The 15,100-nt window shown below is 37.7% G+C and overlaps 2 protein-coding genes across 2 annotated transcripts; both read left to right on the forward strand.

Annotated features, from left to right (window-relative positions):
- The first annotated feature begins 3,171 nt into the window (after positions 1 to 3,171).
- Positions 3,172 to 6,228, forward strand: LOC120436217 (desmoglein-3-like). Its single transcript, XM_039606795.1, has 4 exons — positions 3,172 to 3,548; positions 3,690 to 3,788; positions 4,861 to 5,094; positions 5,465 to 6,228. Exons 2-4 carry the CDS (start codon positions 3,710 to 3,712, stop codon positions 5,590 to 5,592), a joined length of 441 nt encoding a protein of 146 aa, XP_039462729.1. The 5' UTR covers positions 3,172 to 3,548; positions 3,690 to 3,709; the 3' UTR covers positions 5,593 to 6,228.
- Positions 6,229 to 11,620: 5,392 nt separating this feature from the next.
- LOC120436218 (desmoglein-4-like) lies at positions 11,621 to 14,696 on the forward strand. Its single transcript, XM_039606796.1, has 3 exons — positions 11,621 to 11,754; positions 13,798 to 13,923; positions 14,411 to 14,696. The coding sequence occupies exons 1-3, from the start codon at positions 11,710 to 11,712 to the stop codon at positions 14,627 to 14,629; spliced, it is 390 nt and encodes a 129-aa protein (XP_039462730.1). The 5' UTR covers positions 11,621 to 11,709; the 3' UTR covers positions 14,630 to 14,696.
- Positions 14,697 to 15,100: the final 404 nt, after the last annotated feature.

The raw sequence follows: 15,100 nt of genomic DNA on the forward strand, positions 1-15,100 counted from the left end.
TTATGGCTGGTGAATACTGTATCAGAAGAAAAACAAACCACCTCTGTGAGATCTGAAATTCCAGAAAAAGCTGTAAAACAGACTTCAAAGTCTTTTTCCTTCACTTCAAGTATCCTATTGCAACAACACCAAGAAAAGCCAATTGGAATGTGAATTTCACTAAAGTTAAATTTGACTGAAACTCCTCAGATAGAAAAAGTAAAACCCAAGACAATTTTCAGGGAAAAATGTTAAATGTTGAGTTTTTATGTCATATGTCAGGATGAGATCCAGGGAGTGATAAAAACAATGAGAGAAGCCTCACATTTACTGAGTCTAATAATCCATTAAATGCATTTTTGAGGCTGTCATTTTCTATATCTATATGTATGTTAAAATCACAATAATTATTTTATCAGAACTGAGCAGATAAAAAGTCTGAGAAATCAGACACAGTAAAAACTGAGTAAGAGCCAAGATGACAAAAGATAACAACTAAAACTGCTTGTTGACTTTTCTAATTGGCTAAGAGCCAGGCTTTCAAATGAATTAAAACTTTGGCTGGGTTTGGTTAATTAATAAGCTGGAGTGGAAGACTGTTGAGGTCAAAAGTCTTCTCTGAACACGGTGGGATCTCTCCTCAGTAGTATTACCCAGTATTACCTCGAACCCAGATGCTGAGTTTGCTTAATCCACTGCATCCTGGTTGTCTCCAGAGTCCCACAAGCAAACCAAGCTTCTTATGTTTTATGGCTCTCTTAAAGTTAAGATTAAGCTTGTCTAATTTGTCATTGTGAAACATATGTGATATTTATTGAAAACCAATAGTCTCCTTTTAAGACTAAGAGAATAAAAAAAGAAATAAACTCAAGACAGAAACCAAAACACATGAAAACAGAAAAACAAACTGTTGTCCAGGGCAGGAATAATGAGAATGAGTAAGGGAACTAACTAGAAATACAAACTCAATAAGCTAAACAGCAGCTTGAACCTAAATAAAAAGAAAGTAATAAGCACTCAGTATTTAAAACAATGAAACCAATAGAATGGTTGAAAGGAACAATGGCCCTTAGGAATGCACTAAAAGAAGCCAAGCCAACATAGTCGTTGATGTACTCTCAGTGCATCAGCAACAACAAAACTTAGGTTTTTGTTGTGTCTCTGCTTCCTGCACCAAAAATGGTGAAAGTGAAACATGAATTATGTCTCAGCTTTGATTTATACACTTTTATTTATAAACACCAACAATCATAGGACCCCCTAGTAAGCATTTGGTGTCTTTGCTTTGCCTGTGAGTGTAACGATGCTCTGATCGTTTTCTACGATATTTAGAAAACGTGGCTTTCAGATATGACAGCTGCTGATGTATAGTGTTTGTGAAAGCTGTGACATGCTAGTTATCAGATCATCATTGGTTTTAATCAGGAAGTAACAGAGTTTGAGGAAATCCTGATAAAGACTTAGGCACCGGTTCGCTGCTATTTTTGCTGTCAGCTTTGGCAATAAATTAGTTTGATGGTTTGAAAGCTGGCAATTATCATTTAAATCTGACTTTCCTTTGACTCAGTGTATGTGCCTATATTCTGTTTTCTTGGATGATTATGCTTTCAGAGACCAAAATTATTGTTACTAAAATACTTGACATCATTGTAAAGAACACCATCTTATTTGAAGACTTGTATATTTCACAGCATTTTATCATTTATGCAGCTTTAATTTATAAAAGTGCTAAGGGTACTAACTAACTTCAAGTGCCATCCTACAGTCCAGTGGCACAAAGTTTTTTCAGTGTCAGTTCATTTGTTTTGCTAAAGAAAAAGTGATGCAACATATTCATGAGCATGTTTTTTAGAAACAAAACAGAATGTGAGCGTGAAAGAGAGGGAAAAGAGTGAAGATACAAGGAGTGGTGGTAATAAAGGTGGACAAGTTTACATCCACATGTTTTCTCGTTACACATGCAACACAACATGAATCCTGAAGGTGTTAAATTTGACAGTAAATTTTGATTTCGTTTTAGTCTTGACTAAAACATTTCTTTTTGTTACTATTTAGGCATCTAAATAATTTTAGTTTTGGTCAACTACATATCACATGAATATAGTAGATTAAATCTGAAGTTGATTCAGTGACTAAAACATTAAGTGTAAAAGTTTGTTTGTATTACCGATGCGAGTTGCTGCACACGGTTTACAAACCACTTAATAATTAATAAACCACTGCAATAATTTAACTACGGACAGATATCAAACATAATAAGATTTCCCTGATAATGCATTATTAGGGATCGTAACATCTAGTCCTTTCATTGAATCATATGCATTTCACTTATGTTCTTCTTGTCTGCCATTTCACAGGCTGTGAATTGTGAGAATCTTCAAAACGGTGAACTAGAGTTAGCTGTAAAAAACAAGAACCCACCGTTTGATGGAGGTTTTAGAAGTGGAGCAAGTGATGCCAGGGGGTCAAGAGATGCAGGACCTGGTTCTGGAGTAAAATTTAAAATCTATCCCATCAAAATCAGTGTGAAGAACCAGCTTGAGGGGCCACGTTTTAAACCCAAGGTCAAAGCTATTCCCATCTCAGAGGGAGGAACCTTCTACAACAATGAGGTTATTGGTAGCTATCCTGCAATAGATGAAGATACTAGAAAAGTAGCTGAGAATGTCAGGTCAGTGCTTACATAAGAAACATGAACTATATTGTCATCTCCTCTTCCTATGTACAATGATAACTGGCTTGTGGGCTCTTTCTGATGTAGGTATGCCAAAGTCTCAGACCCTGAAAACTGGCTGACTATTGACCCAGAGACAGCTGAGATCAAACTCAACAAGAGACCTGATAGGGAGTCTCCATACCTGGTCAATGGGACATATTTTGCCAAAGTTATCTGCATTACAGAAGGTACAGAATAAAAGTGTCGAGGTCCTGAGTCTGGTGACTCAGTATTTTGTGTTTCTTTATTATGATCTTGTTTATTCTGATTGTGTTTTCCATTAAGATTTGCCATCTGTTAGGTTTCTGTTCTGTGTCTGCCCTGGTCCCACTTTTCTGTGTTCCCTCTGTCTGTCCATGATGTTATTATGTCTGCTCATGAGTCTGCGTCTGTTAAGTTCTGTCTCGTCTGGATCTCTGTGTCTGTCGTGTACTTCCTGTTTTACTTTGTAGGTCTATGCCTTATGTCAGTGCGTTCAGCTTTGTGCTCTCCCTGTCCCGTCAGTGTAATCAGCGTCAGCCGTGTCTCCCAGCTGTTTCCTCTTAGTTCTGTTCACCTCTTGTATTTAGTGTCTGCGTCTTCTCCTGCTCGTTGTTGCGTCGTACCCTCACTTTCACTGTGTGTTCTGTTTTCCAGCCTGCCTGCCTGTTTCGTTTGTTCCATATTCCCAGTTTAGTTAGTTTTTTGTTCAGTTTCTTTCCAGCAATAAAGCTGAGTATTTTGAGTTACGTTTGCCTCTGTGAGTCCTGCATTTTGGGTCCTCTCTTCCTGCCTGCCTGCACACAGTCATGATAGAAAGTCCCGGAACTTGTCTCTGAAGAAAGGAAAGATCAGTGGAAATGAGGATAAACTGGTGACTAATATATTAACATCTCTGTTTTCACATCACAGACATGTCTAGTAAAACAGCCACTGGTACCATAGCCATCCAGGTTGAAGATTTGAATGACCACTGTCCCATCCTGACCAGTAATACCTATATTATATGCACCAGAGAGAATACTGTCATTCTGAATGCCAATGATGAGGACGCATTTCCTAATGGGCCTCCTTTTGATTTTGAGATCATCCCAGAAGGCACCAAAGGACAATGGTGAGTGGAGCATCTCAGTGGTGAGGAGATGACTTCCAATCATTTAAAATATATCTAGTTAAAAAATACAATTTAATAAATAAATACAAAAAAAGCATAGAAAATTTGGAGCTAGTTGTGTGAACTTTGTTTTTGTCTTTCAGAATTCATTTTATTACTGAGTAATAGGTCGTGTTTTTAAACTAGCAGCAAGCTAGTCAAACTTGAGAAAGTTCAGAATCTGTCATAAATCAGAGAAATTTCAAATTTGCACCCAGGTGCAGACGCATGAAGATAGGCAAAGTAAACTGAAAACAGATCTTCATTTTGGCTGATGAAAAGTCCAAAGTCACTCGAGTAATTAAACAAAATCACAAACTTGCTAGAAACATGCAGGAAAGGTTAACAGACACTGGGACAAACACTGAGGGGGAGAACTTGTATTGTGCACTATATATACACGAGGATAAAACTAGGTACAGGGAGAGGTAATAAAGGCTCAAGACACTCGGAAACATTGACTATCAAAATAAAACAGGAAGTGAGAACCATAACTAAATGAGGAAAACACAGACACATGAATCAACTTAATATATGGGAGGATACACAAGAGGATCAAACAAGAGCCCGAGGATGTAAACTAAAGTGCTAGGGTGCAATTATGAGAAGAACTAAGTCTCAAAACTACTCAAAAAAGATGAATAAACAAAACTAGAAAACTAAAAAAAAAAACAAAAAAAAAACTCATCCACAAATCTCCAAAACCCACCCCCAGACCTGAGATTTTGACACAAATTTATTTCCACACAAGAATGTGTGTTTGAAGTGTTCATTCCACAACACTTTCCACAATTTTCAAAAGTCAGGATAAAGAGTAAAGAGCTCATCCAGTTCAAAATGAAGTAACATTTTTTACAAAATAATAAAATATCTTAGTTTACTGTGAATAAAATGAGTCCATGAGATTTGGAATCCATTTGCATTTTGTTTTTGTTTTTTTATCAGCATTTTACTTGTATATTTTGAGCTGTACTTTAAGAGTGGTGCGCATTAATTCTGTACATGTTCCACATTTCTGTTTGATTTCTGACAGACACTGCAGCTATTTTGCGGGCTCAGGAGTCCGTGGGGCCTGGTATCTACACGGTGGAATTAGTGGTAAAAGATCAGCAGGGACATTTCTGTCCAGAACCACAAAAAATTACGGTTCGAATTTGCAGCTGTGAGGATGGAGTCATGTGTGGAAACACTCAGCCAATCAAAGGAGCACGATTAGGATCTGCAGGGATTGGGACACTAGTACAGGGACCATTGCTGGTGCTGCTACGTAAGTAAGATAATTTTAGTGGATAATTTTGATGAAGCAAAAATTTTAGGTGAGTTTTTGAAATTTCAGATCCACTGACTGGATTATACATTTAAATGTAAACGTGAGAGTCCATGCTTGTTTTTTAGTAATTAAAAGCAATCCTGGCATTCCTTTCAAATTCATAAAGAACCATTCCGAGACCAGAATATTTAAAAAAAACAACTAATTATTTATCAGTAATAGCTAAAATTTAAACACTGGTGTTATTTCACTCTTACTCTAAAAATCTTAATGGAGTCAGTGTTAGTCAAAGTCTTGTTTGAAGCATCAGTGCAGTTGTCCCCACATTTTCGAAGCTTTAAGTCTGACTAAAACTTTTTTTTTGCAGTTGGTTCTCTGCTGCTGATCTCCTGTCACTGTAGACGTGCTGCAAGAGATTTGCCCACAACAAATACTGTCAAGGTTAAAAATCGAGCTGAGGCTCAACAAGAGGTGGAGGAATTGACGCTGGAATAAGTCTGCCTGACAACTTTCTTGTACAGTGTTAAACTCAGGTCAGTAATCTGAAGGTTCTGAGGTGACAGGCAGTAGCTAACCTTGTGATGCTGAATTTTTTACAGTTTAGTATAAAATTGAAATCCAGTTTGAGTTTTTAAAGGTATCTTTAAAAAGATGACTCTGTTTATGATTTTTTTTTTTTAAAAGACTTGTTTCAATATGACCATGCTGACCATGTTAGTGGAGGCAAGAAAATCCTTTATAACAACAATGAGCTGACTCCTCTTTTTCAGTTTTAGCCCTTGATTCCTGTTTTGAATTTTTAGTTATTATATTCAACTTTGTGTTTCTGTTGAGGTTTTTCCTCTTTTTCCAATGTTTTAAGTTTTGTGTTTATTGTGTTTTATTTCTGTATTTTTTATTCCTGTTTTGTTCATGGTTCATTGTTTCTAGTTAAAAGTTTATGTTTGAAAAGAGTAGTAGTAGTGACTGTCTTCACCATGTTTCTGTTTGTGCTTCCATTTGTCTTGTTTGTGTGTTTGGATCTTGGTCCTTTTGTGTTTCCTTGTCTTGCACATCATGTTAAGTTTTCTGTAATTGTCTCCTTTGGTTATTTCCAGTTTTACTTTGAAGGGATCTGTTTTCTTTCATGTCTCACCCTGACTATCCTGTTTGTCTGCATCTGTGTGCTGTTCCCTCAACTGTGTGTTACTTTTATGTACATTTTATTAAAACAAAACCTTCTATGGTTTACTTTTTTGGACTTATTGTCTGCAATTAAAGTTTGGTTTTTAATTTAATCTTCTCTTTTGCATCCTGAATTTTGGGTCCTCGAAGCTTACAATCCACATGACAGCCTGCAGAGCATGTCTCTTATCACCTCATTCTTGTGTTAGTAATCAGACCTCAGCATCAAGTTTAGTGAGTTTCCTTCACACAAACTGTCAAATGGAATATAAACTACACTTAAGACGACACAAAACAAGGCTATACAACAGTATATCAGAACCAGCAGATGCCCTCAGTACAACAGCCACACAATGTGACTCATTATTCAGTTTATTAACTTGGTATACACAGTTCTCATATATACACAACATGATGTTCAGCACAGTTAATTTCTTCTACTTTCATCTATTGCAGTCAATATCTCATCAAAGCAAATCTTTTAACTCCTAAATTATTGTTAGTGCAGCCTGAGTTTCATCCAGATTATCAAACAAACACACTCTGCTTTAATGTCAAGGCAAAATCAAGACTGATTTTGGTATTTGTTGATAATCATTAAGTAAAGCTGTGCATGTAGGTAAAGCTGATGTACCTAAAGAAAAAAGTGAAAAACAAATCCATGAAATAAAACTCATATTTACTGCGCAAAAATAAATAAATAAATAAAATGTGATCAAACCAATAAATATCATCATGAATATGCTTTTTTTTTGTAAAGTCTTATTGTCCAATTATGTCAGGGCTCAATGGCCCGTGAAAAAGGATCGGACTTGCGCACAGAACAAAAAAACAGAGGCTGAGTGACTTTTAACAGAAATTTTATTTTATAAGAGTCTTTGACAGAGAAAGCTGAGCTACAACTAAATGCAACAGCGAGCAATGACAAGGTAATATGAGAAAGGCCAGAACACAAGCTGAGTCAGGTCACAGGAACAGCAGGGACAGGAATGGGGCGATGGAAGCTATAGTGGACAGGAACACTGAAACAGAGGAGATAATAATCAGAGTGGCCTGCGGTGTAGTGAATGAATCCAAGATTCCAAAGCTAAGAGGTGTTACATGGCACAGGTGGAGATTAACTGGAGAAGGAAGTGAACTAGATCTGGGTGAGTACAGAGTGTGATGTGGGTGCGCAACGAGACAGGTAGGTGAGAATGGCAGTTTGTGAAAGCGAGTTTTACCAGCAGCAGCAGCAGCAGACCAGAATCCTGAGGCGTGACTACCGCGAGAGTTGGAAGATGTATCCAGGTGCCGACTAGAGAAAAGGAAGAGAGGGTTAAGCAAAACACGCTGAAGAACACAAGACAAAAATGTGAGGCAAAGAACTGACTATTGTAAGCAGACAATCTGGCAAAGGTTCATTGTGAGCGCTGGTCATAAATACTGCTGGAGTATTTGCCACAGGTGAGGAGCAGGGAGGAGTGAGGAGGACTCCACCCAGGGGAGGAGAGACGATGCTGTGGAAAATTACTCAGACTCACCCAGATCATGACAAATTATTAAGTAAGCTCTTCTTCAGTTATACTTTAACTACACAACCACTATTACAACAATATCAGAACATTTATTCACTTTGGCTGTGGTGAGCCAGCATTTCTTCCATTTCTACAAACATATCACTTGAATCATAAAATACAATGTACTGTAAATTAACCATTCATATAAAGCCTGTGGCATAATCTGTATTGATTATATATGCATGCGCCACTAGGCGGCAGTACTTGCCCACAAAATAGAAAATGGTTTGGCATGGAAACAGCCACGAAGAACGTTGTTAAAAATATGTTGCTCGCTTGAGCAGGAGTCTTCATTCAAGAACCCAACACAACAAAGCCCATTACTGAACCACAGACAGACTGAAAGTGTCCATAAGCCTGATTAACTTACTGTCACAAACACGATTTGGGCTTCATTAGAATAGCTATTATAACTGAAACTCACTTTACCCACTGGCAACATCATGAGCTGTTTATTAGTAGGATTTATTCTGCAGAACTTGCCTCTACAGCGGTTTACATTGCTCCTGAGCACTATGAGCCAGCTAGTGGCATGGAATGGTACATATAAATAACCACTGAATTAGTGATGAAAAACATGGTTGGCAGTCCCATTATCTGCTGGAGGTTTCTTTCTGCTAAACGGGAGTTTTCCTTCCCACTTCCCACAAAGTGGGAATATGATTGTTGGGGTTTTCTTTGTATTATTATATGGTCTTTCTCTTACAATATAAAGCGCCTTGAGGTGACTGTTGTTGTGTTTTGGCGCTATATAAATAAAATTAATGGAAATTGAATTGAAAAAATTTAATTAAAGTTTTATGTTAAACTTATTTAACATAAAAGTCCCCACAACCTACAAGTTGTCTCTCTATTCTCTTGAGTTTTTAACTATGATTATAATCCACGTTTTTCTCTTAAACACACATTTCCAGCCTCTAAAATCTGCATATGCACAAATCATCTCAGTCTCGCCTCTTCGGGTGAGGTTTGCTTTGCTAATGCTTTGCGCCGCAAACTGCTTCTCTAATACTTGCGACATACAATTTGCTCTCAATTGTGCTATTTAATGTTGGTGGGGGAGGGGGCAGGTCTTTTTTTGCTTCATATGGCAGCCATTATTGCTGCATTGCAGAATGCAGATATTTAAGATAGTTATAAGAGTGAGATATTTGTGGTATTTCTCCGCTCCTGTCAGTTTATTTGGAATGCCAGATGATGATGTGATCAAAATGTACAGATTTTCAAGCCTGTGTGCGATCTCACCAGTGGCGGTCCTAGCGCACCCCCCACCCACACATAAAACATATTAAGGATTGTACATTAACATATTTTATTGTAAGAACTGAACCATACTGAATTTAACAAGAGAAACACACACACACACACACACACACACACACACACACATATATGAAGAGAGAGAGAGAGTATTCATAGTATGCAAACGGCTAACAAACAGCCATCATAATTTGTCATACAATGAGAATAGCACAAATCAACAACTGACAATGATTAATTAATATTGTGCTGAACACAGTCCAAAAGATTCAATAAGCTACATCAGTGTCTACTGTTTAACAAACGTTCTAACAAATATAAACTTAAGTTTTCACTATCCCTACTAATTAATGTTATCTTGTTGTGTCTGTTGTGTCCACTGCTATCCTCTATGCTGTTGCATGCTGGGGCAACAGGTCGAGGGTCATAGATGCCAACAGACTAAATAAACTGATCCACAAGGCCAGTAATGGTGTGGGGATGGTGAGAGTGAGATTATCAAAAAGCACCACTGAACGACACAGGAAATCATTCCTGCCTGTGGCCATCTCCCTGTACGACTCCTCCATCTAACACAATGTAATAGTTACACCCTTTTTACACACGCTCTTTTCTACTCTGTAATATTCTTGTCCGTTTTCTTAATATTTCTTTATAATCACCTCTGTTAATCCTTGATATTTATAACTGAGTGACCTGTATATATTAGTGCTATTTCTTAAATGTGTAAAATCTGTAACATAATGTATTGTTTGGAGTTTAGTCTGTTACTGTTATTTTTACAATTTCTTCTTGGAGCAACTGTAACCCACATTATTTCCTTTGGGATTAATAAAGTATTCTGATTCTGATTGTTTCAGGATGACCTGCCATTATCCAATGACAGATCTGCTTACCTGTATCTTTTGCTCTTTTCTCCTCCTCTTCTTTTCTCTTTTTTCTAAACTGAGCACCTGATGGCTTTGAACTTTTCTTGTCCATCTTCCATTGGTTTTTTGCACTACAGTATTTGCACTACAGTATGAACACCCATCCCCCAACCGGAGGATCACCACAACATAACATAAAGTTCACAGATTCACTTTGTCTTGGGTGTATTTCTGGGATTTCGCACAAAACAGGATTCAAATCATGAATACTTAGTCGGCTTGGATTTACAACATTATGAATGAAATGTGCTCTATTTGGAAGCAGCCAATTTAAAATTATAAATTTTAAATTGTTATTGATCCCTTTACCCCTAGTCATAAAGTGTATATTTATTTTCTTACTCTTCTTATTTTTATTGTTTGTTTACTTGCACTGCTGTAACTGGAGCCTCGTCGTTTCGTCTCTCTATATACTGTACTGTATGTAGCGGAGATGACAATAAAGTTTACTTTGACTTCAGCAGCGAGCAGGTGCACCGAGGGCTCTCGCCCTCACTTTTTGTGTATAATAGGGTGACCATATTTTGATTTCCAAAAAAGAGGACACTTGGCTCAGTCATGAAGAACTTGCTTAAAGAAACATAAAATCAGCCCGGGCATTTTGACTAGAGACCAGCCCACCAGGTATTATAGGAAAAACCATGAAGCCTTTGAATGAAAACAAATGCAGTTGTAATGTACACTGTCTTGTTGGTATATGTATGATGTCTATACATTTTACATCAGATAAAAACTGGTTGTAAGATTCAGATAATTATTTATTAAAAGCGAGACATTTTAAATGAGAATAAGAAAGAAAAGTATTTCTTTGTGCCCCCCTTTCCCTTTTAATGCCCTACCTGGCCCCCCAGCAAAACTTTGCTAGACCCGCCCCTGCACAGTTACCAGCTGTCAGCTACGTAGAAAAGGATCCTGGTGTTATTTGTCTCTCAGAAACTGTTCATAACTTCCCTTCAACTCATTCATGTCACCTAAAAGTTAAACCTCTTTCTCCATCACCAGTTCAGCTCTGATGATTCAGTAAGGACATCTCCTGGTTTCATCTGCATGTTTCCCTCTCACCAGATAACCAAACCGACATCATGACCAGCAGCTTTTACATCTGCTGGCATCAGTCCAGCTATGGTTGGCAGGAGGGAAATTTCTTTTGCAGTTCGTCTGAAAGAAGGACTTGCGTTTTGGGATCTTTTACACCGCAGTCAGCTGAGACTGAAGAAGTCACTTGGATGAGTGAAGTCACTTATTGGATGAGTGACTAAACGTTTCTCCCACAAAACAATACGTCCAGATGAACAGAATCAACTTTTGGAGATAAGGAGAAAAGGCACTGCCGTAAATGCCGGTGTAGAAAATTAATTGCCACTGAAAAGAGGCGGCTGGCTTGACTGCGGTTCACAACTGACGGCTCACTTGACCGCGGTCCAAATGCTCTGGCATGACATCAGGGCAGCATGAGTACGAGCAACTTTTTGTTGCAGATGCCCGTGATGCCGCCCCCACCACGATGCCGCCCTGGGCAACCGCCCATCTCGCCCCTTTAAAAAACCGCTACTGGATCTCACTAAGTGTGACCTCCTGCAAGGGTGTGTGTGTGTGTGTGTCTCCTCCTCGTTTAGCACTAATCCTCATTTCAATCAGCTCAGCCATCCATGCAAGAAGTCACGCTACAGTTTCTTTGATCCGGATTGTTTCCTCCAGCCATGATTCGGGTTTCTGCACCGATGTTTGTGCTGCTGCTGTTTGTGGTGAGTCCTTCTGAGCGGCTGCACACTGGCGTGGAAACACGTTTGTGGAGTTTTTTTTTTGTCTTTTTTTGCACTCATAGCTGTATACGTAGCTTCTTTAACATAGCTGCTGTAACCTCCTTTTAACTTATTAATATTTAGTTAACAAATGATACTTTGTTAACACTTTCATTTTGTGGAGTCAATTGTAAAATTCCGTCATTGAGTAAACTGAGCTAGGTCGAGTTTTCACTTGCTATGTTTCGAGGGATTATGGACTGCTCTGCTTCTAACTCTCAGGGGTCAAACCCTGTTCGATCTGCACTCCAAAACACTAATATTATTTAAACTACTTTTTCTAATCCACATGTAACAGCTGTAGGCTATGTTGGTTTTCACAGGCCGAAAAACGGCGGTCACTGAACTGACTGGTGTAGTTAACAGTGTAGTTAAGACTAACTAACACCTCAGAACAAAACCTGTTTTTCTGTTTCTGTGAGAATGTTTACTAGTACTTTAAGGACTGCAGTAACTGAAGCTGCAACAGCTCAGCTGCAACTTTTAGAGAAAAAATAAAATTGTTCACGAGCTGGTTGAAACAATAATTCAGGCCAGTATTTTAACACTGTGGGGCTATATCAGGTTTTAATTGAAATAGTATTAATTTAAAAAAGAATTAATAGATTAGGATAGAATGGAATGGAAGATATTGATATTTCTGGATGTCTACTACAGAAAATAAATAAATGAACAATGCGGTCAGCATGTCTGCACCTGTTTGTTCAAGGTCTGCTGTAGTCAAACTTTCAAGCAGTGTTTTAAATTCAAGCATGAAGCTAAGTTATTTAACTAAAAATACACTAACTTTGTGTGTTTAGTGCTTTTCACTAACTTGCCCTTTGACTGGGATGTCAACATTCAGCTCTATTTCTTTGAATGTCCATTACATCGGCCGACTGTCTCACATTAAGTGGAGAAAAGCAGTGAGGAATGAATGCCTTACAAGAGAGGAAGTGGGGGCAGGCTGTAAGCAAACATTCATGTTGATCTTTGATGTGCAGACCTGCAACTGAAAACCTCTCGTGGACTTAACAGAAGTAACAATTTCTTTACCAACCAAAACTCAATCTATGCGTCAAACATGTTGACCTGGGAGGGAGAGGGGGGGGGGGAGTGAGTGTGTGAGAGAGAGAGAGAGAACAACACATCTAAGAGCACAGAAGCAGGTACAACAGGCAAATTAAAACCTCACAGAATCTCAGACGATATAATGACAGTGACTCATCGACACAAGTTAGAGCAGGTTATAGGCTGTGACTGCGTTACATTCACACAGGTGTCTGCTTCTTCTCACTTCTGTGTGTTTGAACCTCTGATCACTTTAAGAGGGTGTGATGATGGGCTATTTTAAAAAAACGTTAATGTAGCATCGCTGCACCTATAAACAGGTGCAAACTGCACAAGAATATGTGAATTTTGGATTTCTAAAGGACACACTGAAAAATAGAAAAATCTGCAGATCATAAATCAGTCCATAAACTCTCCCTACAGTTCTTATGATGTCAGTCAATCTATTGTCATGAGTACTCCAATTACCTGTTTCTCTGTTTGTCATTTAAGAAACTCACAGTTGAATCTTAGTTAATGTCATGGGGAAAACTTTCAGAGGGAATCCTGAAAACAGACTTTTGAGCTATCATCAATAAAACCAGTTTTTCATGCTCTGCTTACAGTCAGCATACATGACTGTTAACCTGTTATTAAATTTTACGTGACACTTAAATAAAGCAGTCACTGCTTGCCTTGCTTGTCCTGACCCAACATCTTTGATTAAAACACTTGCTGATTGTTAAAGGTAGTGAATTGTGATTATGTTCCTGTCACAACTTTTTTGAAAAATGCTGCTGGCATCAAATTTAAAAGGAATTCATCTAATAATGAATTAGAAAACTGAAAAAAAAAAAAGATTTCTCCCATGATGAGAGATAATTAATAAACCAGTTAACTGTATGTAGCTGAGATTCTGTTAAAAAATTCTTCATATAAACATCTGTTTTGTTACAGCTGCAGGCTGTCGCTGTGCTGATGGCCAACTCTGAACACAGTTCACCTAAAAAGCGAAGAATGTGCATTTTCCCTACGATGGTGATGGAAAATAGAGATTACACTAATTTAGACTACATTACCAAAGTAAGTTACTGTTTCCCAACTTTAATTTTTTGTGCTAACTCTAAAGCAAAATAAAGCAGGAAGAAGCAGCTCATTGTAGTAAGTAATTTCCATGTTGTACTATATATGAAAACAGTCATTTTGAAGTTCTTCTTCTTCTCTGTGCCCTTCCTAAATGACCAATCTCCTCGCTCTATATCTAAGAGAGAGTCTAGATACCCTATAGGGGAAGATCATTTCAGTCCCTTGTATCAACAAGTGCCTTCTTTGTGTCAGTTCTCAGAGCTCAGCTGGCCATAGGTGAGGTTTGTGAAATCGCAATAATAATTGGAAAATGTGGTGTGCCATTTTTTCTTTTTTTTTTCTAGTTAGCTGCCATAAACTGATTGACTGTACTAACTTTTTGATTTTCAAAAACAAATAATGTTTAATAGCCATTAGATGGACAAATAGATGGTGGTCTGCCAACCCTGAAGCATTTATCTATGCGCTATTCTGTGTGTTTCAGGTTTACTCAGAATATGAAAATGTTACCTACTCCCTGACAGGTGTTGGGGCAGACAAGTACCCCTTCAATGTGTTTGTGAGCAACCCTCATACTGGAGACATACGTTTGACCCAAGTTCTCGACAGGGAATTCATCGACTATTATTCTGTTAGTGATTCTGTTCTATTGTACCTTGTTATTGCATTCATAAGATTTAACACTTTTTCCTTTATGTGTTAAATGTTGAAATATTTAGCAACAATTTGCTAAACTCTTTAATAAACTTTAATTTATTGCCACTTTACTATCAAATGTAACTCTTGATTTTAATTTGTTTGGAAGACACAAACACAAACTCTGACACAAACTTTTACTTGAACTCAAGGATCAACTACCTTCACAGAGCATGATTATAATGTATGAATTCCTAAATATGTATTACATTCAATACATTTTTTTATTCTGATGAAATGATAAAAAAACAAAAACAGGATAAGGTCAATTTATATTGAAATGGTCAAAGGTAAAGTTCACAATACCATCACATCAGAACTGTACCCCCCCCCCAAACATGTTTACACTGAGTAGGAGATGCTCTGTATCTCATTGTACAGCTGTATAATGACAATAAAGGCATTCTATTCTATTCTATTCTAATATTCTGCAAGTTTTTTTTAACTGACCATTGATCCACTCCATAACTCATGTGTC

This window comes from Oreochromis aureus, linkage group 23 (genome assembly GCF_013358895.1).
Source record: "Oreochromis aureus strain Israel breed Guangdong linkage group 23, ZZ_aureus, whole genome shotgun sequence".
Lineage (NCBI taxonomy): Eukaryota > Metazoa > Chordata > Actinopteri > Cichliformes > Cichlidae > Oreochromis > Oreochromis aureus.

Excerpts from the sequence above, each read along its gene's own strand:
- LOC120436217 (XM_039606795.1), top strand. The coding sequence starts at position 3,710 with ATGCCAATGATGAGGACGCATTTCCTAATGGGCCTCCTTTTGATTTTG. Across the intron at positions 3,789-4,860 it reads GAAGGCACCAAAGGACAATG|ACACTGCAGCTATTTTGCGG; the intron begins GTGAGTGGAGCA and ends GATTTCTGACAG. Across the intron at positions 5,095-5,464 it reads ACCATTGCTGGTGCTGCTAC|TTGGTTCTCTGCTGCTGATC; the intron begins GTAAGTAAGATA and ends TTTTTTTTGCAG.
- LOC120436218 (XM_039606796.1), top strand. The coding sequence starts at position 11,710 with ATGATTCGGGTTTCTGCACCGATGTTTGTGCTGCTGCTGTTTGTG. Across the intron at positions 11,755-13,797 it reads TTGTGCTGCTGCTGTTTGTG|CTGCAGGCTGTCGCTGTGCT; the intron begins GTGAGTCCTTCT and ends GTTTTGTTACAG. Across the intron at positions 13,924-14,410 it reads ATTTAGACTACATTACCAAA|GTTTACTCAGAATATGAAAA; the intron begins GTAAGTTACTGT and ends TGTGTGTTTCAG.